Raw genomic sequence first — 26,617 nt, 5'->3', positions numbered from 1 at the left:
AAATTTATGTATATATCTAATAACTGTCACTCTACGCCTTTTTTTTTTTTATTAAAAATGTTGTAGGCTTACATGCGTTTCTTAATATGATTACTGTACATGAACAGAGAAGCGTATGTTTTCAAAAAGTGTAATTTAACTGAATGATTTTCACATATTTATTATTTTGTATGTGAATAGTATGCGTTGTTTTTTTGCTTGGTTAGTGTTTATAAAGCAGATGTTACGCCATTTCGGAATATGACAGTCAGCTAGAAACGAAGCTTTATTTTCTGATATCTTAAGCTTCATGATATTGCTTGTCAAAAAGATTTCGACACTCTTGAAAGGGTTTCATGAAGTGGTATGTTAAATGTGTTTCAGTACCTGTGCCGAGCCCGAATCTCGTCCGACACAGAGGGGAATGAAACATCACTGTTTCGATACAATTAGTCCGTTCCAAGCATTGGTGGACTGAAACAGCCTTATTTTGAAACAATGATACAGTTTCTGTGTCTGGCTCGAGACCGAATCTGGTCCAGTTATCCGAGACAGGGGTGGAATGAAACACCACTGTTTCGAAACAGTGAACCGTAGCCGTTCCGAAACACTGAAACAGTTCCACGTATCGATACACTGTATCGAAACATAGAAACAGTGGCCAAGTCTAGTTTCAGCTCTGTATCCAATCTGTACGGTTCTGCTTACAAAATGTTTAGGACTATCAACTCACCCGCCGTGTGTGAGGTTCGCTCAGTGATAAGGTTTTTGTCAGCAAGGAACCTGTCTGCTGCAGAAATTCATCGACAGATTTGCGAAGTCAACGGTGATACTGTTATGACAGAAAGCAAAGTGCGTAAGTGGGTACGAGAATTCAAAGATGGCCGTGACAACGTCCATGATGAGGACCGCTCCGTTCGCCCTACTTTGATTACAGACGATTTGGTGGCTTCAGTTGAAGCGAGGATTCGTGAGAACAGGCTCTTCACAATAACAGGTCTCTAGCGAATTTCCTGACTTGTCGAGATCAGTGTTTCTGAACACCAAAAGTTTAGGAAACTGTGCTCCCGTTGGGTCCCGAAACTCCTAACAAAGGAACACAAAAACCAAAGATTTGAGTACGCAATGAAGTTCTTGACTCGTTATCACGAAGAAGGTGCCGGCTTCTTGAGTCAGATCGTAAATGGGTTTCGCATATCACGCCGGAATCGAAGCATGGAATGGAGACACACACTCTCGCCTGTAAAGGTGAAGGCCAAACAGTCAGCGCAAAGTCATGTCACCGGTGTTTTGGAATAGGCTTGGTGTTTTGTTGGTAGACTTCATGCAACGAGGAACCACTGTCAATGCAGAAGCATACCGCCAAACCCTGAGAAAGTTACGCAGAACGATTCAAAACAAAAGACACAGCACGCTGTCAAAGGGAATTGTCCTTCTCCATAACAATGCAAGACCTCAAACTGCAGGTCAGACCCGCGATTTATTGGACCGTTTTGGCTAGGAAGTTTTACACCACCCACCCTACAGTCCTGATCTTGCGCCGAGCGATTACCATCTGTTCCTCTTGAACTCTTTGTTATCGGAGCAGGTCCAAGTTCTTATGAAGAGTGGATTTTAAAATTGGTTGAGAGGTATGATACATGTTTCAATAAACTTGGAAACTATGTCGAAAAATAGAATGAAGTATTTACTTTCTGAAAATAAATTTACTTTATTAAAATGGGACTAGTGTAGCAGGGAATACAACCCGTCGGCTTTGGACATTGACGTCACAAGTCGCCAATCGAGAAGCGATTCTTCTTAGTGTTGTAGCTCCCTTCAGTGGCTGATAAGTGTTTTTTGGCTTCTTTAAAAAAAATCTCACGAGATAGAATAAACAGATCCACTTTATTAAGCAATCAGTAAAAAAACGAAACTGAAACATAACAGCAAAAGCGAAAATGGTAAACTGCTATCTGGCGACTTGTGACGTCATTGTCCAAAGCCGACGGGTTGTATCCCCTGCTACACTAGACCCATTAAAATAACCTTTCGTTGTGTACTTATGTTCAAACGGACCTTACTTAAATAACACGCCTCATAGATTCCAGTGTATTTGTAGAGATTACAGTTACAAACAACTTAAGACATTTTAGTCGCCTTTGTCTGTAAAAGTTATTTATTTTTGCTACTGTAATTTTGGGGCCAACGGCTTTCCGCAGTGGTAACACCGGTTCCTGTCAGATCACCGAAGTTAAGCCCTCTTGGGCTCGGATAGCATTTGGATTGGTCACCATCCGGGTCTGCCGAGTGGTGTCGGCAAGCGGGGTACACTCAGCCTTTGTGAGCCCAATTTAGGAGCTGCTTGACTGAGAGGTAGCGGTACCGGTCACGAAAACTGACAACGGCCAGAAGTGTGGTATGCTGACCACATGGCCCTCTGTATCAGCATCTGGTGATACCTAAGGTCTGAGAATGACACAGCGGCTGGTCGGTACCCTTGAGCCTTCACAGACTGTTACTGACAATGTTTGTTTTTTATTGCAATTTCGGCTGTGTGGCAATTGTTGTTGTTGTTGTTGTTGTTGTTGTTGTTGTGGTCTTCAGTCCTGAGACTGGTTTGATGCAGCTCTCCATGCTGCTCTATCCTGTGCAAGCTTTTTCATCTCCCAGTACCTACTGCAACCTACATCCTTCTGAATCTGCTTAGTGTATTCATCTCTTGGTCTCCCTCTACGATTTTTACTCTCCACGCTGCCCTCCAATACTAAATTGGTGATCTCTTGATGCCTCAGAACATGTCCTACCAACTGATCCCTTCTTCTGGTCAAGTTGTGCCACAAACTTCTCTTCTCCCCAATCCTATTCAATACTTCCTCATTAGTTATGTGATCTACCCATCTAATCTTCAGCATTCTTCTGTAGCACCACATTTCGAAAGCTTCTATTCTCTTCTTGTCCAAACTGTTTATTGTCCATGTTTCACTTCCATACATGGCTACACTCCATACAAATACTTTCAGAAATGACTTCCTGACACTTAAATCTATACTCGATGTTAACAAATTTCTCTTCTTCAGAAACGCTTTCCTTGCCATTGCCAGTCTACGTTTTATATCCTCTCTACTTCGACCATCATGAGTTATCAATTATCAAGTGGATAACTGTACTTTGGCAGATGTAAAAATCTTCTGTCATGTACAAATATGTTATGTCTTTTAACATTAACACTTTTGACATGCATAACACCAGCCCAGTAGTTTGTACACTGCATAAACGCCTTGTCTGGTGTTCTAGTTAGCCAGTGTAGCCAATGTGTTTTGCAACCCTGTGCAATTTCTGTGGAGGACTGTGTTGGACAGGAGTGTTTTTTGTGATTGCAGGTGCCTTTTGGATGGCGGTCATAGGTGCTGTTCTCTCCAGTCTGGCTGTTCTCCTCGACATTATGTTGCTGGCAGGTGCCATTAACGTGAGTACTACTACTGCCTTCACACCACTCGTATGGGGCTTCACGTTTGTGCGTGAAGGCTTCCACTGATTAATGCAGATGGTATGTAATCGATCCTTCCATGCCACTAGATAGCGAGAGCTTCAGCTGTAAACTATTATTTTGGACTGTGCTTGTTGTTTTCATACCAATTTTCCCCACAGATATGCTTGTTAGCTTTGTTTTGAAACCAATCAAGAGTCTATTGTGACTTCACCTCCTCAGGTAAATAGGCACAAATATTGGAATAAAATACACCTGCAAGTATATCTTAATGTTGCATCACAGCTTTATATGATGTAGTAAATATAAGAATCTAAGGTTTATGTACAATGCCCAACAGAAAAAATTGAATCACTGACATATATTCCATGAGTGTATGAGCATTGTCCTGCTGTAAATCGGCACCATGCTTTTATCACATAAGAGATAACATATGAGTACGTGGGATGTCTGTGATGTACCATTGTGCCATCTTAGTTTCCTCAGTCACTAACACTGTGACCTGAAGTAATACTGTGGTGTGCGTACTGTAAGACCTTCGGTACACACACCATCAGATTATTTGACTTGTCGCTCTAGCGAAGTAGGCGAGTGTCAGCAATACGTCTTGTAGTCTTATCGTGGTGTGTTTATCTTCTGCCGTTAGGTCAGACAATAGAAATGCCACTTGCACGCTTAGAGTAGCAGATTGACGGTGACCAACTTTAAACAGAACTTGACTAATTTTCACACACATTTATTAAAATAATAAAAAGCATAAAAATTACTTAACTTGGTTCTGGATGCTATTTACAATTGACAATCTGAAGTTCCTTTGGTCTTGGTACGTTAATCTTATTCTCACACATCTCTGATACTCGACAAAAGTGTCTATACATTTATCTTCATGGCTATGTACAGGAATATGGCAATCTTATTAGGTGCAGACTGAAACTTAACTATAGACTGGTACAGACTAATGCAGACTGGTACAGACAGGTGCAGATAAATGCAGACTAATGCAGACTGACTAATCGGAGGTCTGTACACTCGTTATAATACGTCTCGCGTTCAGGTATCACTGTGCGAGTGTGATCCACGAGGAGAAAAGGTTCTACGTTAGCAGCAATCTCACTGGCTGCGTTACATATTAATACGTGGATTGGCGGAAGCAGAATTTGGTCCGTCTCTAAGACAGTGCCATCTTGTAGTGCGGAGACGGACGAGCGCTGCACCTGCGCTGTTGTACTTTGCGGGGCGCACTCTAGTGGGAAAGTTGTGTACGCGCTGACTACGCGGAACTATGTACACAACAAATACCCAATGGTTTTCCACAGCATGGTGCTGGGAGTAACACATCTGTATCTCTCCGAAACATTGGAAGAATGGGACCTCTCACCAGATCACCACCATACTCACTGACAATGGTCATCTCAGGTGGTAGATAACTACAATTGATTAATGAACACAATGCGATGCCATTCAACAGCAGTCAATGCTTCCCAGTCTTGGCACCACTCCAGTCACAGTTGTTTGTGTCGTGGTGTTAATGGCAGCCTACACATGGGACAGTGGTTCCCTACTCTGGCATCTGCTAGTCTCTAGTCAGTCATGTGGGATGGCACAGGCAATTGCAGAGAGTCCATTACTTGTTATGGAATGGGATGCACAGATGTGAACGGGCTATGATATGTTTGGTGCATAGCATGGTGACCCTCCCTTGTGATGGTCAGACACTGTCAACCAGAACTTTAAACGGCAAGTAAACCTGCCCCCACATTTCCATGCAGTCCAACAATAGCTAGGCCACCTGCACATCTGAATGCCTCAGAAATCTGGTCACTGCACGATTTGACCATCTAGCCAAATGGTGACCCATAATGAGGCCCCCTTTCAAACTATGGCTGATGCTGATAACGCTAATAATTCCATATCAAATGAGTACAAGACTCCTCTTGTCCTGCACAGTGATAATTCAGCACCTGACACTGTTCACTCAGTTTATATATGCTACCAGGCCTGGCAACAAGACTAATGCATTCTGGTGGTCTTTCTACTTGTCACAGGGAATTGCAACTCTAATCATTTGCATACCTGTCAATGGCGCGTAAGTTCATGAAGCTACATTGACATTCAATCACATATTCTGTGTGCTTCACTTTTTTTGTCAGACAGTGTGGGAAGGTTGGCAAGGGAAACAACACTGTACTTATACAGGCGACCACCAGACAATTTTCCATACATTTATTGGAAAATTTGACACCTGTTATATATCTATAGCTGAAGGTACAAATTTTCGTCTGTATGCCACGTACTTAACTTGTTTCTCATCCTCTGCACTCCTCTGCATGTCCTACACCTTCTACCACGTTCCTCCTTTGTCATTTGTGTATAAAACTCTAGTTTTGCAATAGAATTAGGCTTCACTTTTCGGTCACCTCATACTCTACCTCTCTTCCATCAGCTAGCTTCTACAGTATACACCCCTTCCCTCCCACATGCTGCTCACAAAGATTATATGCCCCCTGCAGGCTCGGCGCAAGCTGCTCCATGGCTGGATGGTGGCCTACGCGGTGCTGTACGGCGTCTCGCTGGTGATTGGCGGGTTGAGCGTCACGGTAGTGTTCCTCTACAACAGCTCCTACTATGGCCTCTCCATCACTGCCGGCATGCTGCTGCACGTAGGTGAGTAATATGGCAGATGCCAGTGGTACAGAGGACCAGCCTACTAACAACATGTGGTTTCTTCCAGTGTATGTCAAAGTCCATGAAGGCAACATACAACTTACTGAAAACACCTAACCATCTACATCTGCATCCATTCTCTGCAAACCACTGTGAAGTACTTCCTAGATGGCTCTTACAATTTTACCATTTATGAGGCACTTTCATGTCCCATTCACATGTGGAGAGCAGAAAGAGAGAGTGGTTAAATGGCTCTGTGTATACTGTAATGAGTGTAATCTGTCCTCTCAATCTGTACAGGAGGAATACGTAGTGGGTTGTAGTATATTCCTGATTCATCACTTAAAGTTAGTTCTTGAAAATCAAAGAATAGGCCATCACATTATAGTTTACATCAATATTCAAGTGTTCACCATTTCAGTTTACTCAGCATCTATGTAGTACTCTCACATAATAAAAAACCTGTGGCCATTTGCACTGCCCTTCTTCGTCCTCATTCAGTATACCAAGTTATTCTAAATTGTACAGTTCCTTAACACTTGGGCATACCAAAAATCAAGGGCAAAGACATACATAATCTCCTTCATTGATTTCAAAAAAGCACATGATTCGATTGATAGAGAATCTCTACTATCAGTCCTGGAAGAAATGGGTTTGGATAAGAAAACAACTAATATTATAACGGCGACCCTTACAAATACATTTTGGAAAGTTAAGTTTATGGGCAAATTATCAGAACCCTTTGAAATAAAAACGGGACTGCAACGGGGGGGTGGGCTATCACTGTTGCTGTTCAATTGTGTGCTTGAGAAAGTAGTCGGAGAATGGAACACAAATATTAAGAGTGGTATAAGACTGGATTGCAAAAAGAAGAACCTTAAAATAAATTGCATTGCTTTTGCTGATGATATGGCCCTGTTTGCTGAAACAATGGAAGAAGCATGGGAGTAAATCCTTGAACCAAAAGAAACAAGCAACTAAAATAGGTCACGTCTTCACATCTCCCCTGAAAAATCTAAGATATTGACAAACATCAAGCACTCATGTAAATACCTCAAAGTTGAAGAACAGGAGATTGAAATAGTAAAATAATTCAAATATCTCGGAGAAAGGATTAGTTGGAATGCTGGGGAAAGCAAAGCAACGGAATCCAGAAAAAATTAATTCGCCTTCCAACTAACAAAAAATACATACAACAAAAATACCTTTCATGGGGGTCCAAAATTACATGTTACAAGACAGTGATTAAGCCAGAAGCACTGTATGCAGCAGAAACACTAAACATGAATTTCATATGCCAAATGGAGAAACTTGAGCTAAAGGAAAGAAAAATTTTAAGAAAAATCATAGCGCCAAAATTTCAAGACAATAAGATTATGTACATCAAAAATGAAACTCTCTACAATAAAATTGAAAAACTTTCAGATACTATGAGAAAAAGGAGAATAAATTTTTATGGTCATCTTCTCAAGATGAAATCCAACAGATTAACTAAACAAATCTTTGACTTTTCCGCAACCGCAAAACGAAACCCAACTGGTTTAAAGAAACTGAGAAAGACCTAGTAGAATTAAAGACTTAAGAAAATTAACTTATTGATTGAACAGCTAAATTAATTACTGAAGATGAAAATATAAGGTTCTAAGACAAATCTACACAAAAGTCCAAACCCTTCATCTTGAAAGAAGAGAAGAAAAGAAGATCGGAAAGAATGAAGTAATACTGGGCCCTAAGGAAAGAACAACGCACAAATTGATTGGTCCAGTGTACCCCAAAGAGTGTGAAATGAAAGAAGAAGAAGACATGAGCAGTAGTCTAAGATGGGTCGTACTATTGTTTTGTGAACAATTTTCTTTGTAATGAGGTTGTTTTTCCTTAGTATTCTACCAAAGAACCAAAGTCTGACATCTGCTTTGTCTATGACTCAGCTTAGAGATCGTTCCATTTAATACCCCTACAACTTGTTACACCGTGGCCTTCATATGCATTAACCAATTCCAACTGGAACTCACTGATATTGTAGTAATAGGGCATTAAGGTTTTTTATTTTATGAAGTGTGCCTTTTTCTGCTTCTGAGCATTTAAAGCAAATTGTCAATCTTTGTACCACTATGAAATCTTATCGAGAAGTGACTGAATATTTCACTTTTTTCAGACAGTACTTCATTATACATAACTGCATCATCTGTGGATGATTTGTTTGCAAGGTAATTAATATTGTCATGAACAGTACGGGTCACGACTCACTTCCCCGGGAACACTGGAAGCTACCTCTCCATCTACTAATAACTCTCCTTCCAGGATACAGTGCCAACCAAGAAGTTCTCACTCCAATCACTAACTCTGCTTGATTTACCATACAATTGTACTTTCAATAGTAATTGTATGTATGGTAGTAAATCAAATGCTTTTTGGGAGTCAAGAAATACAGCATCTACCTGATTCCCTTGATCAATGGATTTTGAAATGGGGCTTTCCAGATTTCATGCAAGAAAAGCAAGAGTTTGTTTTTGTGTGATAGATGTTTTCAGAATGCCTGCTGGGTGACATAGAGTAGAACAGTGTCGTGAAATTCTAAGTGTAGTGCTTTTAAATGACCACAGGAATAAATGAAGAACCGGTTTGTAATACTACACTGTACATGCTGAGAGACACGGAAATCATTGTTTCAGCAAATCTGTTATGTTGAGAGCTGCTGTAGTGGAATGTAACACAGTATAGTTCCTGTTAAAACAGTAATGTCAACTCTCATATCTCCTCCATCTGTCCACTTATGCATGGACTATTAACACATCACATTTACTTAACCTTTTTTTATTTTTTTGGTAATGGCCAGGTGTTACAAGTGATGATGCCATTATAGCTTGACAGCTCGGCTGATAAAAAAATATATGTATTGACATTTCAAAAAGTTTCTGTTGCCTATGCCAGGTCTGGTTCACATGTGTCAAAGGGGAAAGCACACATGGTCTCTCTTAGTGTCACACATTAGCAGCAAATTGCACTGCTGCAGTCATTTGATCAAACTTTCCTTTTCATAATATTGTTACATTCCACCCTGGACTTCCCCTGGTTTGACTATGTATGTCCCCTGCGAGATATCATATCATGTCAACTTGGAGGATCTCCACCTTTCAAAGACATGGCATTAACATTAACCTTTGTGGCCCAGAAATGCTGCTATCATTGGTTTCTCATTGTAGCATTAATTAAAAAATGGATGTTGAGCTATTTGTTAAGGGAGTTAAATGCATTACCAAGGTGTGTGAAGTGTTTATACTGAACAGGCATTCGTGACTATGTCTTTCATTAAAAGTTCAGTATCTTCTTCATATTCTGAAGGCAGAAAAATAGATAAGTAAATCTCTGCTGGTATATAAAGTTAGTCAGTGAATTAATAATGTGGCTCAGAATTTGAATTTCTTTCTTTATTTCAGAATAAGAGCTGGTATTTCTGATGAGAAGGTAGAGTGTTTCATGGGTGTTTCTTTTGACTGTCAGGTGACTGAATATACTTAGTGAAGTAATTTAAAAACATATTATCATATTCCATCTGTTCCATAAACACTGTGCTGACTGTACCTACATAATTCAGTTGACAAGAAGTGGGTACCACAATAAATACATCTTTCACTCTTGTTGAAGTATTTTTTTATGTATTACACAAACATATGCAGTGTAGTTATGTACACAGTTTCAGTTAAATATGGCTACTGAAACAGCAGTGAGCTGCAGGGTAGGAAAATTTGTCTTTTGGGTGCAGAGGCACTTTGTAACGAAATCAGTGTGACTCATACAGTCAAAGGCACAGTTGTTGTTGTTTGGTTTGTGTAAAGTGAGACTCACTGCCATTTAAAGCACTCCTATTATATCACATAGAGTAGTGTGATAAATGTTAAATATTGTCACACCTGTGTTCTAATGGGATAGTAGCAAGAATACAGAATAGCTTCTCATTTGTATGATTGTTTCTGGTACTTTGAGTGAGTGGTGGTGTGGAAGGAGAACAGAATTCCTGAGGATTGGAAGAAAGGAATTATAGTCCCGATCTTCAAGAAAGGGGATAAAAGGAGATGTGAAAACTATAGAGAAATCACCCTGCTATGCCACTGTGTGACATTGTAATTCTGTCAGAGACAGCAAAGGACTTGGAAGAGCAGTTGAATGGAATGGACAGTGTCTTGAAAGGAGGATATAAGATGAACATCAACAAAAGCAAAACCAGGATAATGGAATGTAGTCTAATTAAGTCGGGTGATGCTGAGGGAATTAGATTAGGAAATGAGGCACTTAAAGTAGTAAAGGAGTTTTGCTATTTGGGGAGCAAAATAACTGATGATGGTCGAAGTAGAGAGGATATAAAATGTAGGCTGGCAATGGCAAGGAAAGCGTTTCTGAAGAAGAGAAATTTGTTAACATCCAGTATTGATTTAAGTGTCAGGAAGTCATTTCTGAAAGTATTCGTATGGAGTGTAGCCATGTATGGAAGTGAAACATGGACGATAAATAGTTTGGACAAGAAGAGAATAGAAGCTTTCGAAATGTGGTGCTACAGAAGAATGCTGAAGATTAGATGGGTAGATCACATAACTAATGAGGAAGTATTGAATAGGATTGGGGAGAAGAGAAGTTTGTGGCACAACTTGACCAGAAGAAGGGATCGGTTGGTAGGACATGTTCTGAGGCATCAAGGGATCACCAATTTAGTATTGGAGGGCAGCGTGGAGGGTAAAAATCGTAGAGGGAGACCAAGAGAAGAATACACTAAGCAGATTCAGAAGGATGTAGGTTGCAGTAGGTACTGGGAGATGAAAAAGCTTGCACAGGATAGAGTGGCATGGAGAGCTGCATCAAACCAGTCTCAGGACTGAAGACCACAACAACAACAACATGCCACTGTGGAAAAATCTATGAAAAGATCCTGGAGAAGAGAATAAGAAGCAGTATTGAAAGCAGACTGCAAGAGGAGCAATATGGTTTCAGACCGGGAAGATCAACAACGGACCTCATACTTGCGGTAAGGCAACTGCAGGAAAGGCACTATGAGTACGAGAAGGACTTAATCATGGCCTTTTTAGATATTGAGAAGGCGTATGACAGTATCTGTAGGGACAAGCTCTGGGATGTGCTGAACGCAAGAGGGGTAGATGAAGAGATAACTCGAAAAGTCAGAAAAATGTATGAGGGAAGTGAGAGTTGTGTGAAAGTGGGGAGGGAACGTACTGCATGGTTCAAGCTGGAAAATGGGCTGCGACAGGGAAGTGCACTTTCGCCTTTATTGTTTATTATTGTTATGGATGAAATCCTACAGCAAGTATCAGATGCAATTGGAGATCATAAAATGAAAGCAGTGCTTTTTGCCGATGACCTGATGTTATGGGGAAATTGCGAGAAGGAGGTGCAAGAGCAGTTAGATGTATGGGAGGCAACAGCAGCACAATATGGAATGCATTTCTCTGCAAAGAAAAGTGAAATAATTGTCACAACAAGGAAGAAGAATAGGCCAAATGTGGATATAACTTGTGGAGGGGAAAAACTACAAGTGGTAGAGAACTTCAAGTACCTGGGAAGCATGATTGAAAGTAAGGGGGGAAACGCAATGGAAATAAATGAAAGGTGCAGAAAAGCAGGGCAGTTCTACAAATGCATTAGGGGGCTTATTTGGAGCAAGGGGGTGCCACAGAAATCCAAGGGATTTATATACCGAACCTACTTTGTCCCCATATTGGCATACGGAAGCGAGACATGGGTAATGCACAAAAGCGACAAAAGTAGAATACAGGCTAGTGAAATGAAGTTCCAGAGGAGCAGGTTGAGTGTAACAAGACGAGACAGATTGCGAAATGTGTATGTGAGGGAAAGACTAAAGGAGGAACCAGTACAGGACAGGATAGAAAAATCAAGACTGCAGTGGTATGGACACATGAAGAGAATGGATGAGGGAAGAATTCCAAAGAGGATGTTTGATCTGCAACTGGAGGGGAAGAGGCCCAGAGGAAGACCAAGAGATAGATGGGTGAAGGGAGTGAAGGAATATGTGACGAGAAGAGGAGAGAACTGGACGAAGGTGGAAGAGGGGGAATGGTGGAAAGACAGAACACGATGGAGAGGCTTGTGTTCCCGACAGACCCAGCCAATGGCTGGAAACTGTCCAAGATGATGATGATGATGATGACTTTGAGTGATAAAACACAATGCAATGTCCTAGATGGCATTTCGTATCAGATACAAAGGTAATGTCAGGAGTGCCCCCAGAGAAATGTAACAGTACCATTCTTGTTCTGTATATAAATAAATTGTCTGCCATATAGCATTGGCAGTAATCTTGGGCTATTTTCTGATGACAATGTTGTTTATGGTAAAATGACCACTGTTGTCTGGGGATTAAAGATTAGTTGCACAGAATTTATTTTCCCTTGCTTTAAATGCTGACAAATGTAGGTTATGTGAATATGTAGGAGACACTTTATTGTGATGTTTGAATCCAGTGTAAGTATATGTGGCTTACCACAATCAGATTAAATAAATAACTAACAGAAACATTACAAAATGACGTTAAACAAAATGAACACATTAGGTCAATTGCAGGAAGAGCAACTGCATTGTTATGGTTTATTGAGAGAGCACTGAGCTAGTGTAGTGAACATATAAAGCAGACAGTGTGCAGAGAGCTTCTGAGAGACCTCTGCACAAGGTGACCACCAGGTAAGATTAAACGGAGATGTGGTAAAAATTCAGAGGTGGGTTGCAAGATTTGTTGCTGGTCTGTTTGAATGATATGAGAGTGTTATGGAAATGCTCCACGTGTTTGGATGGGAATTCTTGGAGGGAAGAAGATGATCTTCTTGTGAATGCTATTGAGGAACTTCAGGGAAGCAACAGTTGCTTTAGATGCTATACACTATACAGTAGGTTGCAGACAGGTATGTACACACTGATGTACTTTTCCATTGCCAGAGGCAGTTTAATGTCCAAGAATATAAGTAGACACATGGAGCACCAAGAAGAGAATGTACATTTTGTGTCCAGGGTGTAGTAAATACTGACTCAGGTGGGGGGAAAAAAGATAACAGAAGCAAAAATGTTTCAGTGCATGTGTATCCAAAATGTACATATTGTATCCAGGGTGTAATAAGAACTGACTCAGGTGAGGGGAAAAAAGATAATAGAAGCAAAAATGTTTCAGTAAATGTGTGCGCAAAAACAAACAGTTTACAACATAATTGTGAATGTGTGGTTGTGATTTGTAACTGTCTTCCATATGAAGTTTATATGACTGAAATGTAAATGTTTTGGTTAAGTCCCCATCTAATTGTGCTCAAATTTCACCCAGTGCCTAAATAACGGGATATAGAATGCGATATAGAATACATGTTTACGATTTACTGTACGTTCATGGCTATTAAAGGAGGTGTTACATGTGTTGTTTTCACATTTCGAGGCAACACTGCACTCATTACTTATTTTAAAGACACATGGATCATCTCATGGACCTGTACAATTGCTGCTGCACTTTTTTTTAACCATACCACAAGGAGTGCTGTAGACTTCATGTTTGAGATGCCTGGAGTTGCAAAAATCCAGAGGATTGAGGTCAGGTGAACTTGGATGCCTGGTGCTAAAGGACAAGGTACTGGTCTTACTTACCTGTCATTCTAGACCATACTGGCAAATTAGATTTCAAATGTCTTTTTTGGAAACCCACGTTTACTGCAATGTCTCTGTTGCCATTATCCCATAGTTTCACATGTGCCAGTTTTTGCTATTAATATTGTGATCCACCCCATATAAAAAATAACAAAAAATTTACAGAGAGAAAGCCCACAATCACTAGACTTACAATTATCAAAGGTCTATCAAGAGCCCAAAGACAGGCAAGGAAGTATGCCAAATGATACATGACTTGCAGGGGAAAATGTTTGAACTGGCCCTGTCCCCTACACGGATCTATGCAGACAGCAGCTCTGGAGAATGTAACTGATACAGTCTTCCTATTTCCATGCTGTTGCAGGGCTGATGGTGTACTTCTGGATTGTGGTGCGCAGCTACTACCTGGAACTGGGCCAACAGTATGGCGAGGGCGGACCACGCACCACAGCTGGCAAGGTCTACCGCACGGTGCCCACAGGGGACGTTCTTCCTGCCCACGGGACCTACTGCTATGCGGATGGCATGGCCATGGCACCCACTGCACCACCACGCTACACTAGTGCTCCATAGGAACCAATATGTCACTCTTGTAAGGGGATCACATCGCTAGGTGACATGTGTTGATCACAAGGCTAAGAGGACCTAATATCTGTCATTGTGACAGTCACTCGAAGGGCTGGCCTTCACTGTTTGATGATATGGTGTTATTACCATCCAAGATAAGGGTGTCAAAGGAGCTGCTTTAAATCTGTCTTCACAGTGGTGTAATACTTTTTTTAAATATCTTCAAGCACCTTCGATCCTTTCTTGATCTTCCTCATAAGAGTATTTTATATTATCTTGAGACTACAGGTCCAAAATGTACATAGTGAGTACAACAATATTATTCCACTACATCAACGCATATACTGTGCAAGCTACCATATGATCACCGATGGTGAATAATTTGTGTACTGCTTTTATTTCCCCCTTGGCACAACCTGATTGTTCAAGTGTGTGAGAACAAAATAAAGCAGTAAGTAGACATTTATTTGATTTTGTCATGTCATTTTATGAGACTCATGTGGGAGGAATCTGTATCTTGCTTCTGGAGTATGTTATTGTTGTTGATGTTGTTGCTGTTTCTTCAGTCTGAAATTGTGAAGACTGGTATAATGCAACCTACATCCATTTGAACCTGCTTGCTCTACAGTTTTTGCCCTCCACACTTGCCTTCCATTACCATATTTATGATTTCTTGATGCTTTAGTATATGTCCTATCAACTGACCCTTTTTCTTAGTTAAGTTTCTAATGTACATCATGAGACTTGGGTTGTCACAAAAAGGTTTCATGGTGACTGAATGAAGCAATAATGGAACGTGCAGCTCTTTTTCAAATCTCCTGTACTCCCCTCTTAATCTTACTTCTTAAGAGACCATGAATAACAAGAAACATTCAAAAATTTGTCAGAAGGGGGTATTATACAAGCTTCTCTGAGCATTCTACCAGTGACAGTCAGTCTCATGAGTGAATTTTATATGTCTTATAAGGTCTTTCAGTTTTAAATCACTCTGGGTGCATCCCAGTACATATTTTATGGTTGTGACTGTGTTTTCAGTGATTCATTGCCAGTGGTGCAATCTGACAATATTGGGTCTTTCCACTTGTTTGTAATAAGTTACAGTAATTTATGTTGGGAGGCACCCATTAATCCAAGCAAGTAATTTGTATTCAGTTCAGTTACAAACCTGTTCTAGTATTCCACATCTTCCTAATGGCTAGTATCCAATACCTAACAGAAGTCAAGGATGCCAGTTTCAACAAAGATACTATTATTTTCTGTCTTTTGGAAATAGTGACTGAAAAGAGCAAGTCGTATTTCACAGGATCCTTGTTGATTCATGTAGAGAAAGATTTTGGTTGCCAAAAATGTGTCTATTCTCAGTTAATATGAAGACTGACTTGCGTTTAAGTCAGATGGATGGGAGATAGAGCCATTTCTGGAGTGCTTTGTACAGGGTGTATGTTCACATGCGAACGATTTATATGTACACAGAGGTGTTACCACCATGGTCATCTTTGTCAGGCACTAAATGATAAGGGTGTAGACAGGTTCGCTAACTGGATGTCCAGCAGGTTCCAAGCACTTCCACTATCCAAGGTTGTGACCAGGTTACAGACACAAGTTTCTCATATCTTAACATGTTTTTCTCCAGTGGCTTTTATCTGCTCAGGCAGTATTTCATCTCATACACAAACCCATCATAATTGGGCAATTTGTGTAATACACACCACAACCAGCAGACAGAGTACCTGTATTAAATTTTATGTTCGTTTTCAGATGATTCATTGTCCCCATTTTCTGTGAACTGGCCTCTACAACACATTTAATCATTTGTACGGTCCTTCTGGATTAGTAATGCTAGAGTGCAGAAGTCTCAATGTAGATGCACTTATCTTTTTGTTACCTTTATTCACAGAGAGTGGAGGTGAGTTTACGTGAACCTCCTTCAACTACAGCCTTCAAACAATGCTCTCTGCTTAACAGCACTGTTATACCAACAGCATTTTCGATGAGCCACAATAGGGGGCACAAAGACATTGAAATTCATTCTACATTCTGATCTCACTCTAAATGAACGCAGACAAATTTTGCTGCAGTTTCTTAAACAGATAGTGCCCACATTATTTTTCTCATCATTGTCCAACGCAGCTACAGCTCTATCCTAACATCTGGCAACATATACATTTACATCTACATTTATACTCTGCAGCCCACTATGATGTGCATGACAGAGGGGGTTTCTCACTATTATTAGTGTCCCTTGATGCCAATGAGACTTTTTAAATTATCTTCCTTCATTTTAGCTAGTAACCACATGCCTGAAAACATATTTCTTCCTCCACAAGTTCACACACTTCAGTTTATATGTGTAACACATTTGTTACATCTTTGTTGATGGCTTTAAATTGTGTAAAGTTCCAGCTGGTTTCTGCTATGAGAAGCCCTTTAAATGATATTCCAGTTGCTGTCATTTTTTAACAACAGTCTACATCTGCCATCTTCAAGTTATCTTCAGTGTGTGCTTGAGGGTAGTTTGTGTACCACTGTTACTTTCTCCCTTTCCTAATCCAGTCACAAAAAGTTCATGGGACAAACGATTGTTGGTATGCTGCCATGTGGGCTTGAATCTCTCAAGTTTTGCCTCCATGGTCTTTTCATGAGATACACAAAAGAAGAACCAATATTTTGGCTGGCTCTTCTAGAAACGTACACTCTCAGTATTGACAATAAAGCAGACCATGGCGCACAACGCCTATCTTTGATCGTCTGCCACGGCAATTAGCTGAGCATCTCCATGATGCTTCTGCACTTATTAAAGCAACCTCTGATGAAACACACTGCTCTTTGTTGGTTCTCTACAATTTCATTTGTTGAATCCATCTGGTAAGCATCCCAGACTTGTGGATACTCAAATAAAGGTCGAATTTGAAATTTGTGAATTACCTGTTTTGTAGCTGGACTACACTTTGTGAGGAGTGTTCTAATGAATCTGGACTTGTTTTATTTTAGTCTAGTAATAATAATAATAATAATAATCACGTTTGAAATTACTAATGCACAGTGTATGTTCCTCACTACAAAGTTCACAGGGATGGTGCTGAGGAATATTGTGTGCTTCATTATAGAAATGATGACAATGTATAGGTGAATGAAAGGAACTGTTACGAGAAACCTTCATAAACATGAACTACTGAATTGACATTACACAATATGTTAATACCTTTCTGATGTGTCGTATAACCCTTAAGAAAATGTTTCTAATAACATTCATTCAGCTCCATTTTGTTGAGAGTTTGTTCTTATATATAATCGTAACATACCTTTTCCTGTCTAAAGCACAAAAAAACAACTGAAGAAACCATAGGTATGTGTTGTCAGTACTTACACACCTTATAATCATCTGGTTTTGCTGTAAGCACTTATATTTCTGGGAAGCATGGACTAAAAAATTTGTTTGGTGAATAATGTACATTGTTGATGTACCATTACAAAATATCAGTTTTAAACTGAGGAAGGTGCTGTGATTAATAATTGTAAGGATGACAGTATTTTATTAATAAAAGTTAATGATAAATTACGAACCCTCCTGAGCCTTTTTATTATACTATGTTACAACCACTACCTGTGTATTGGCTGGAAGCAGCTGGGAGAACATGTTATGATGGGAAAATTTAAGGTACTGCAACAAGTGAAATATGCTGGCAGGCATAAATTTTACTGAACCATTAGTTTAATAAATCATCATGGCAAATACTAATAAGTATTATTTACAGACAAATTGGCACAACTCTGCCTTGGGGAAGAGCAGTTTCAGTTCTGGAGAAGTACAGGAACAGACTAGGCTGTACTGACATGGTAAAGGAAGAAAAACCTTTGTTTTGTAGAAAAATATTTGACTATTGTCTGGCCTACACTTTTTGAAAGAAGGTCACTCAGCTGTCTTTTGGGTCAAGCAGCGTGTTTTGCTTCTGAAATGTTGGTGTCAAAGTAACACAATGAATTTTGAGACGTATTGTAATATGTCAACTAAACTGCATTGAGTAATGTAAAACAAAAGTGTGGCTGACTTGGTAAAGGGATTTTTTTGCTTTGTGATATTGTTGGTCCACACAGCACCTAACAAATACTAGAGAGTATTACATGACATGGCTATTAACAGCAAGACCACCCTCCAAATAGCCTTGATGTAGAGTTAGTGTCTGTATATGTGTGGATGGATATGTGTGTGTGTGCGAGTGTATACCCGTCCTTTTTTCCCCCCTAAGGTAAGTCTTTCCGCTCCCGGGATTGGAATGACTCCTTACCCTCTCCCTTAAAACCCACATCCTTTCGTCTTTCCCTCTCCTTCCCTCTTTCCTGATGAGGCAACAGTTTGTTGTGAAAGCTTGAATTTTGTGTGTATGTTTGTGTTTGTTTGTGTGTCTGTCGACCTGCCAGCACTTTCATTTGGTAAGTCACATCATCTTTGTTTTTAGCTATATTTTTCCTACGTGGAATGTTACCCTTTATTTTTTATATATATATATATATATATATATATATATATATATATATATATATATATATATATATATATATAGCCAGTACTTACCTCAGCTCAGTACAGCCGATAGATACACATAAAACAGAACCGAAAATTTACGTTCCTAGCTTTCGGAACAAATGTTCCTTCATCGGGGAGGAGAGAGGGGAAAGAAAGGGAAGAAGGGAAAGGAGATTCAGTTACTCACAACCCAGGTTATGAAGCAACAGGGAAAGGAACATAGGGAGGGTAGCAAGGATGGAGGCATGGTTGTCAGAGGGAAGCCAAAGATATTCTACTGTAAGTACTGTGCCAGCTTCAAACCAAAGAGGATGCATACAGAAGTAAAGAGGTATATAGTATAAAGATAAACACAACTATGTAGGATGAAAAGATGCATGAATGGCTAAAGAGGAAAGGGAAAGAGGAGAAGACTGAAGAGTAAATGGGATTGAGGTTGTTTAACGTAGGTTCAGTCCAGGGGGATGGCGGGATGAAAGGATGTGTTGGAGTGCAAGTTCCCATCTGCGCAGTTCAGAGGGACTGGTGTTGGGTGGGAGAAGCCAAATGGCTCATACGGTGTAGCAGGTTCCTAGGTCCCTAGAATTATGCTGGAGGGCATGCTCCGCTACTGGGTATTGGGCATCTCCTAGGCGGACAGTTCGTCTGTGTCCGTTCATGCGCTCAGCCAGTTTGGTTGTTGTCATGCCGATGTAAAAGGCTGTGCAGTGCAGGCATGTCAGTTGATAAATGACATGTGTAGTTTCACACGTGGCCCTGCCTTGAATTGTGTATGTTTTACCAGTAGCGGGGCTGGAGTAGGTGGTTGTGGGGGGATGCATGGGGCAGGTTTTGCAGCGGGGTCGGTTACAGGGGTAGGAACCGTTGGGTGGAGAAGGTAGTCTGGGAATATTGTAGGGTTTAACAAGGATGTTACGGAGGTTAGGTGGGCGACGAAAGGCAACTCTGGGTGGTGTGGGGAGAATTTTGTCAAGGGATGATCTCATTTCAGGGGTTGACTTCAGAAAGTCATATCCCTGGCGGAGTAATTTGTTGATGTTTTCGAGGCCAGGATAATATTGGGTGACAAGGGGGATGCTTCTGTGTGGTCTGGGGGTAGGAACATTGTTGTTGGATGGGGAGGAATGTATTGCTCGGGAAATCTGTTTGTGGACAAGGTCTGTGGGATAGTTGCGGGAGAGGAAAGCATTGGTCAGGTTATTGGTGTAATTGTTGAGGGATTCGTCACTGGAGCAGATACGTTTGCCACGAATACCTAGGCTGTAGGGAAGGGAGCGTTTGATGTGGAAAGGATGGCAGCTATCAAAGTGGAGGTACTGTTGTTTGTTTGTGGGTTTGATATGGACAGAGGTGTGGATGTGAGCTTCAACAAGATGAAGGTCAACATCCAGGAAGGTGGCTTGGGTTTTGGAGAAAGACCAGGTGAAATTCAGATTCGAAAAGGAGTTGAGGTTATGGAGGAAATTAAGGAGTGTTTCTTCACCATGAGTCCAGACCACATAGATGTCATCTATAAACCTATACCAGGCCAGGGGAAGCAGTTGTTGGGTCTTCAGGAAAGCCGCCTCCATGCGGCCCATAAAGAGGTTGGCATAGGACGGAGCCATCCTGGTTCCCATGGCCGTTCCCCTGATTTGTTTGTAGGTCTGGCCTTCAAAAGTGAAGTAATTATGGGTGAGGATGAAGTTGGTAAGTGTGATAAGGAACGAGGTTTTTGGAAGATCTTCGGGTGGGCGTTGGGAGAGGTAGTGCTCAAGGGCAGAGAGACCATGTGTATGTGGGATGTTTGTGTAAAGGAATGTAGCATCTATGGTGACAAAAAAGGTTTCAGGTGGGAGAGGAGTGGGAATGGATTTGAGGCGTTCTAGGAAGTGGTTTGTGTCTTTGATGTAGGATGGGAGTCTGCGGGTGATAGGTTGGAGGTGCTGGTCTACCAGAGCTGAGATATGTTCGGTTGGGGCTTTGAAGCCTGCTACAATGGGACGGCCAGGATGGTTCTCTTTGTGGATTTTGGGTAATAGGTAGAAGGTAGGGGTACGTGGCTTATGTGGAGTAAGTCTATGGAAGCCATTGTGAGGCCTTGTGAGGGACCTTGGATTTTTAAGATTTTTTGCAGCTCAGTCTGGATGGAGGGAATGGGATCCTGGGTAACAGCTTTGTAGGTTGAGGTGTCGGAGAGTTGACGCAGTCCTTCTGCCACATATTCCACACGGTCAAGTATGACAGTTGTGGAGCCTTTATCCGCCGGGAGGATGACAATAGAGCGGTCTATTTTCAGCTCCTTAATGGCATGGGATTCAGCTGGGGTGATGTTGGGGGTTGTCAGGATGTTCTTCAAGGAGGACTGGGAGGCAACACTGGATGTGAGGAATTCCTGAAATGTCTGCAAGGGATGGTTTTGGGGGAGGGGAGGAGGATCCCTTTGAGAAGGCGGTCGGAACTGTTCTAGACAGGGTTCAACACTGGGTCTAGTATTTGGGGGCTGTGTTTGGGTAGTGAAGTGATATTTCCAGTTGAGGTTCCGGGTGAATGAGAGGAGATCTTTAACCAGGGCAGTGTGGTTGAATTTAGGCATGGGGCTAAAGATTAAGCCTTTTGATAGAACAGATGTATGGAGGAGAGAGGGACCTGGATGAGAGGTTTAGGACTGAATTGGGACTGGTGATATGTGGCATTTGACTGTGATTGTAGTTGAGATTTGGTCTGTGTGGGGTATGTGATGGGATGGGGAGATTGAGTAGGGTGGCTAGGCTAGGTTTGTTGGCTATGAGGGGGGTTTGTTGAAGGTTCTGTTGTGGTTGGTGTTTGTGAGGGATAGGGAGAGGGACCCCACTTCTTAGGTGTTGCACTAGCACTGTGGATAGTTTTTTCAGGTGGTGTGTGGCATGGAACTCAAGTTTGCAGCTGACTTCTAGGATGATGTTCCTCAGTGTGTTCTCCAAGCAAGGGTTTGAGAGGTGGAGGACTTTTAAGAGAGATAGGAGCTGTTGGGAGTGGTGGTTACATGAAGTAGTGTAGAGATTCAGGACAAGTTGGGTAAGGGCTAACGATTGAAGGTTCTGGAAGTCCAGGAGAGACTGGTGGAAGGAGGAATTGCACCCGGAGATGGGAACTTTTAAGGTGAGCCCTTTAGGGGTAATTCCAAAGGTTAAGCAGGACCGGAGGAAAAGTATGTGGGATTGCAGTTTGGCTACGGTGAATGCATGTTTCCGGAATGAATGTAAATAATGTGGTATAGGATTAGGGTACATAGTGGGTAACTGGTGGGTAGGGAAATTAAATAACTAAAGTTGAAATAGTAATCATAAGAAGGAATAAAACGCGGAGGGAAGGACGAGAAGGAAAGAAATTGTGTTGGTAACGTTCAATACCAAAGGAAGACCACTAAATAAGAAAAATACGGAAAAAGTTGACCAGACCAAGCAAGTATGTCATCAGGGGAAAAGAACACACGTTGCTTAAAAACAGAGATAGCGAGTGGCGAAAAAGAGATCGCGCATGCCGCAAAAGAGATCGCGCGTGCCGCAAAAAAGATCGCGCGTGCCGCAAAAAAGATCGCGCGTGCCGCAAAAAAGATCGCGCGTGCCACAAATAAAGATCGCGGGTGGCGCAGAAATGTCCCAAAAAATTTTCTAGTGGCCGAGAAAGATAGCTAATGGCACAAAAATATTGGCAGCAACAAGAAATCAACGAAAAAGGAAGATACTGGTAGGTGTGGAAGAGATTGTTGGCAGTGATTGTTGGCTGGAAAACAGCGGATAACGAACGTTAAAACTATGGAATGTTGAATAAATAAATCAATAAATAAAAAAGAGAAGAGGACTATAAACGGAACAAGATAATAGGAGGAAGATGAAACTAGCACAGTTGGTGACGAAAATATTTATTTATGTATATATAAAACACTGAAGAAGAGAAAGTGTTAAGGTTACAGACGTAAGTGATAGCTAACAAAAGGGACAAAACAATGAAGGATGTGGACCATATAGGTGATCTAAATGATTAATGGAAAATCTCATATGAGATGTGAAACAAATACTAACAAAGAGATAGAGGGGCTGGCCAGTACTTACCTCAGCTCAGTACAGCCGATAGATACACATAAAACAGAACCGAAAATTTACGTTCCTAGCTTTCGGAACAAATGTTCCTTCATCGAGGAGGAGAGAGGGGAAAGAAAGGGAAGAAGGGAAAGGAGATTCAGTTAGCTCACAACCCAGGTTATGAAGCAACAGGGAAAGGAAAATAGGGAGGGTAGCAAGGATGGAGGCATGGTTGTCAGAGGGAAGCCAAAGATATCCTACTGTAAGTACTGTGCCAGCTTCAAACCAAAGAGGATGCATACAGAAGTAAAGAGGTATATAGTATAAAGATAAACACAACTATGTAGGATGAAAAGATGCGTGAATGGCTAAAGAGGAGAAGACTGAAGAGTAAATGGGATTGAGGTTGTTTAACGTAGGTTCAGTCCAGGGGGATGGCGGGATGAAAGGATGTGTTGGAGTGCAAGTTCCCATCTGCGCAGTTCAGAGGGACTGGTGTTGGGTGGGAGAAGCCAAATGGCACATACGGTGTAGCAGGTTCCTAGGTCCCTAGAATTATGCTGGAGGGCATGCTCCGCTACTGGGTATTGGGCATCTCCTAGGCGGACAGTTCGTCTGTGTGCGTTCATGCGCTCAGCCAGTTTAGTTGTTGTCATGCCGATGTAAAAGGCTGTGCAGTGCAGGCATGTCAGTTGATAAATGACATGTGTAGTTTCACACGTGGCCCTGCCTTGAATTGTGTATGTTTTACCAGTAGCGGGGCTGGAGTAGGTGGTTGTGGGGGGATGCATGGGGCAGGTTTTGCAGCGAGGTCGGTTACAGATTTCCCGAGCAATACATCCCTCCCCATCCAACAACAATGTTCCTACCCCCAGACCACACAGAAGCATCCCCCCTGTCACCCAATATTATCCTGGCCTCGAAAACATCAACAAATTACTTCGCCAGGGATATGACTTTCTCAAGTCAACCCCTGAAATGAGATCATCCCTTGACAAAATTCTCCCCACACCACCCAGAGTTGCCTTTCGACGCCCCCCTAACCTCCGTAACATCCTTGTTAAACCCTACAATATTCCCAGACTACCTTCTCCACCCAGCAGTTCCTACCCCTGTAACCGACCCCGCTGCAAAACCTGCCCCTTGCATCCCCCCACAACCAACTACTCCAGCCCCGCTACTGGTAAAACATACACAATTCAAGGCAGGCCACGTGTGAAACTACACATGTCATTTATCAACTGACATGCCTGCACTGCACAGCCTTTTACATCGGCATGACAACAACTAAACTGGCTGAGCGCATGAACGGACACAGACGAACTGTCCGCCTAGGAGATGCCCAATACTCAGTAGCGGAGCATGCCCTCCAGCATAATTCTAGGGACCTAGGAACCTGCTACACCGTATGAGCCATTTGGCTTCTCCCACCCAACACCAGTCCCTCTGAACTGCGCAGATGGGAACTTGCACTCCAACACATCCTTTCATCCCGCCATCCCCCTGGACTGAACCTACGTTAAACAACCTCAATCCCATTTACTCTTCAGTCTTCTCCTCTTTCCCTTTCCTCTTTAGCCATTAACGCATCTTTTCATCCTACATAGTTGTGTTTATCTTTATACTATATACCTCTTTACTTCTGTATGCATCCTCTTTGGTTTGAAGCTGGCACAGTACTTACAGTAGAATATCTTTGGCTTCCCTCTGACAACCATGCCTCCACCCTTGCTACTCTCCCTATTTTCCTTTCCCTGTTGCTTCATAACCTGGGTTGTGAGTAACTGAATCTCCTTTCCCTTCTTCCCTTTCTTTCCCCTCTCTCCTCCTCGATGAAGGAACATTTGTTCCGAAAGCTAGGAACGTAAATTTTCGGTTCTGTTTTATGTGTATCTATCGGCTGTACTGAGCTGAGGTAAGTACTGGCCAGCCCCTCTATCTCTTTGTTAGTATTTGTTTCACATCTCATATGAGATTTTCCATTAATCATTTATATATATATATTTCTTTTTGACTGCTGCATGTGACTCCACAAACACATAAATTGTACATTCAGAGTGTACTTCAACAGCTGTCCACTGTAAAACCAGATGGAGAATCAGCAAGGCATCGAGGGTCTTCTTTGTCCTAAGGTGAAAGGTGAGCTACTCCTGTGTTTATGTTGTGCAGCATGGGGAGGCAGCATCCTTATGGAAATTGAGGACGGATGACAGAAACATATTCCGCTGCCCTGTTTTGTGTCGGTGATCTAAGCTTCAGGGTGTTGGATCAATCTATTTCTTTGAATAGTTGTGACATCCTCCATAAGTCCTATCGGGTAAGGACCCCACACCATGCAGCAGTACCCCAGATGAGGGAAGACAAGTGTAGAGCAGGCAATCTCTTTACTAGATTTGTTGCATTCCATAAGGATCTTCCAATAAAAAACAGTCATTGGTTCACATTCCCTATAGCATTTTCTATGCGATGGTCCCACTTTATTTTAAGTTTTTTCTAATTGCAACCTGTGGGTATTTCATTGAACCTACAACCCTTAAATTTTGGTTATTTATTGTGTAACTGATTTTTAAAGGAAGTTTTTTAGTACTCATGTGGAGTACCTCATTTTTTGTTGTGTAGGGTCAACTGCCAATTTTTGCGTCAATCAGGTATCTTGTCTAAATCAGAATGCAATTCGTTTTATTGTTATGAGGACCCTACTTTTCAGTGAATGACAGCATGATCTGTGAAGAACCCAAGAGGGCACGGTAGATTGTATATATCCTACTGGAGATGAAAGGGAAGGAGCAGTAGCTGAGAAATGGAGAAAGGACAGAGTCATGGCTGTGGCCTACGCTTCATGTTAAGCTGTCAGTAGATTGAGCGAGTACAATAGGAAACCAAGGTGAAATTTGGAAAGCAATTTAAACGTAGGGAGAATAAGTAAAAAGTTTGAAGTTTGCCAATTCGAAATTGTAATTCCAGAAGGGAAAGCAAAGGATCTTCAAGAACAACTGAGGACAATGGGTAGTGTCTTGAACATCAGCAAAAGTAAAATGCAGTTTATTTAAATTAGGCACTGCTGAAAATACGAGACTAAAAATAGTAGACGAGTTTTGGTATTTTGACAGCAAAATAACTGACGGAACCCGAAGTAGAGAGGATATAAAATGTGGGCTGATAACAGCAAGAAAAGCATTTCACGGAAAGAGTAATTATCTAACACCTAACGTCGTAGTGGTAGTTTTCTATGAGACCAAACTGCTGCCGGCCGCGGTGGTCTAGCGGTTCTAGGCACCACAGTCTGGAATTGCGCGACCGCTACGGTCGCAGGTTCGAATCCTGCCTCGGGCATGGATGTGTGTGATGTCCTTAGGTTAGTTAGGTTTAAGTAGTTCTAAGTTCTAGGGGACTTATGACTATAGATGTTAAGTCCCATAGTGCTCAGAGCCATTTGAACCATTTGAACCAAACTGCTGAGATCATCGGTCCATCTAACGTAAGTTTAAATGTTAAGAAGTGTTTTCGGGAAGTATTTGAGTGAGCCTTGTATCTACATCTGATTCTGCACAGATACTCCGTAAGCCACGAACGGTGCGTGGCGGAGGGCACCCTATACCACTAATAGTCATTTCCACACGAAAATGAAATGTTGACGATAAACAGCGAAGGGGGTAGAAGCTTTTGATTAGTGTTGGTACAGTGGAATGCCGGATAGGTACATCGAATGACAGATGAGGTATT

At 41.6% G+C, this 26,617-nt stretch overlaps 1 protein-coding gene across 1 annotated transcript in view; it reads left to right on the top strand.

Annotated features, from left to right (window-relative positions):
• LOC126424877 (uncharacterized) overlaps nucleotides 1–17,889 on the top strand; it is a 61,824-nt gene extending 43,935 nt beyond the window's left edge. Inside the window, exons 4-6 of the mRNA XM_050087706.1 lie at nucleotides 3,342–3,427; nucleotides 5,959–6,112; nucleotides 14,124–17,889. Of these exons, the coding sequence (XP_049943663.1) occupies nucleotides 3,342–3,427; nucleotides 5,959–6,112; nucleotides 14,124–14,332 (449 nt within the window). The 3' untranslated portion in view covers nucleotides 14,333–17,889. The remainder of the gene's footprint in view (nucleotides 1–3,341; nucleotides 3,428–5,958; nucleotides 6,113–14,123) is intronic.
• The last annotated feature ends 8,728 nt before the right edge of the window (nucleotides 17,890–26,617 follow it).

This window comes from Schistocerca serialis, chromosome 10 (genome assembly GCF_023864345.2).
Source record: "Schistocerca serialis cubense isolate TAMUIC-IGC-003099 chromosome 10, iqSchSeri2.2, whole genome shotgun sequence".
NCBI classification, from domain to species: Eukaryota; Metazoa; Arthropoda; class Insecta; order Orthoptera; family Acrididae; genus Schistocerca; species Schistocerca serialis.
This window is presented reverse-complemented; position numbering and strand designations above follow the sequence as displayed.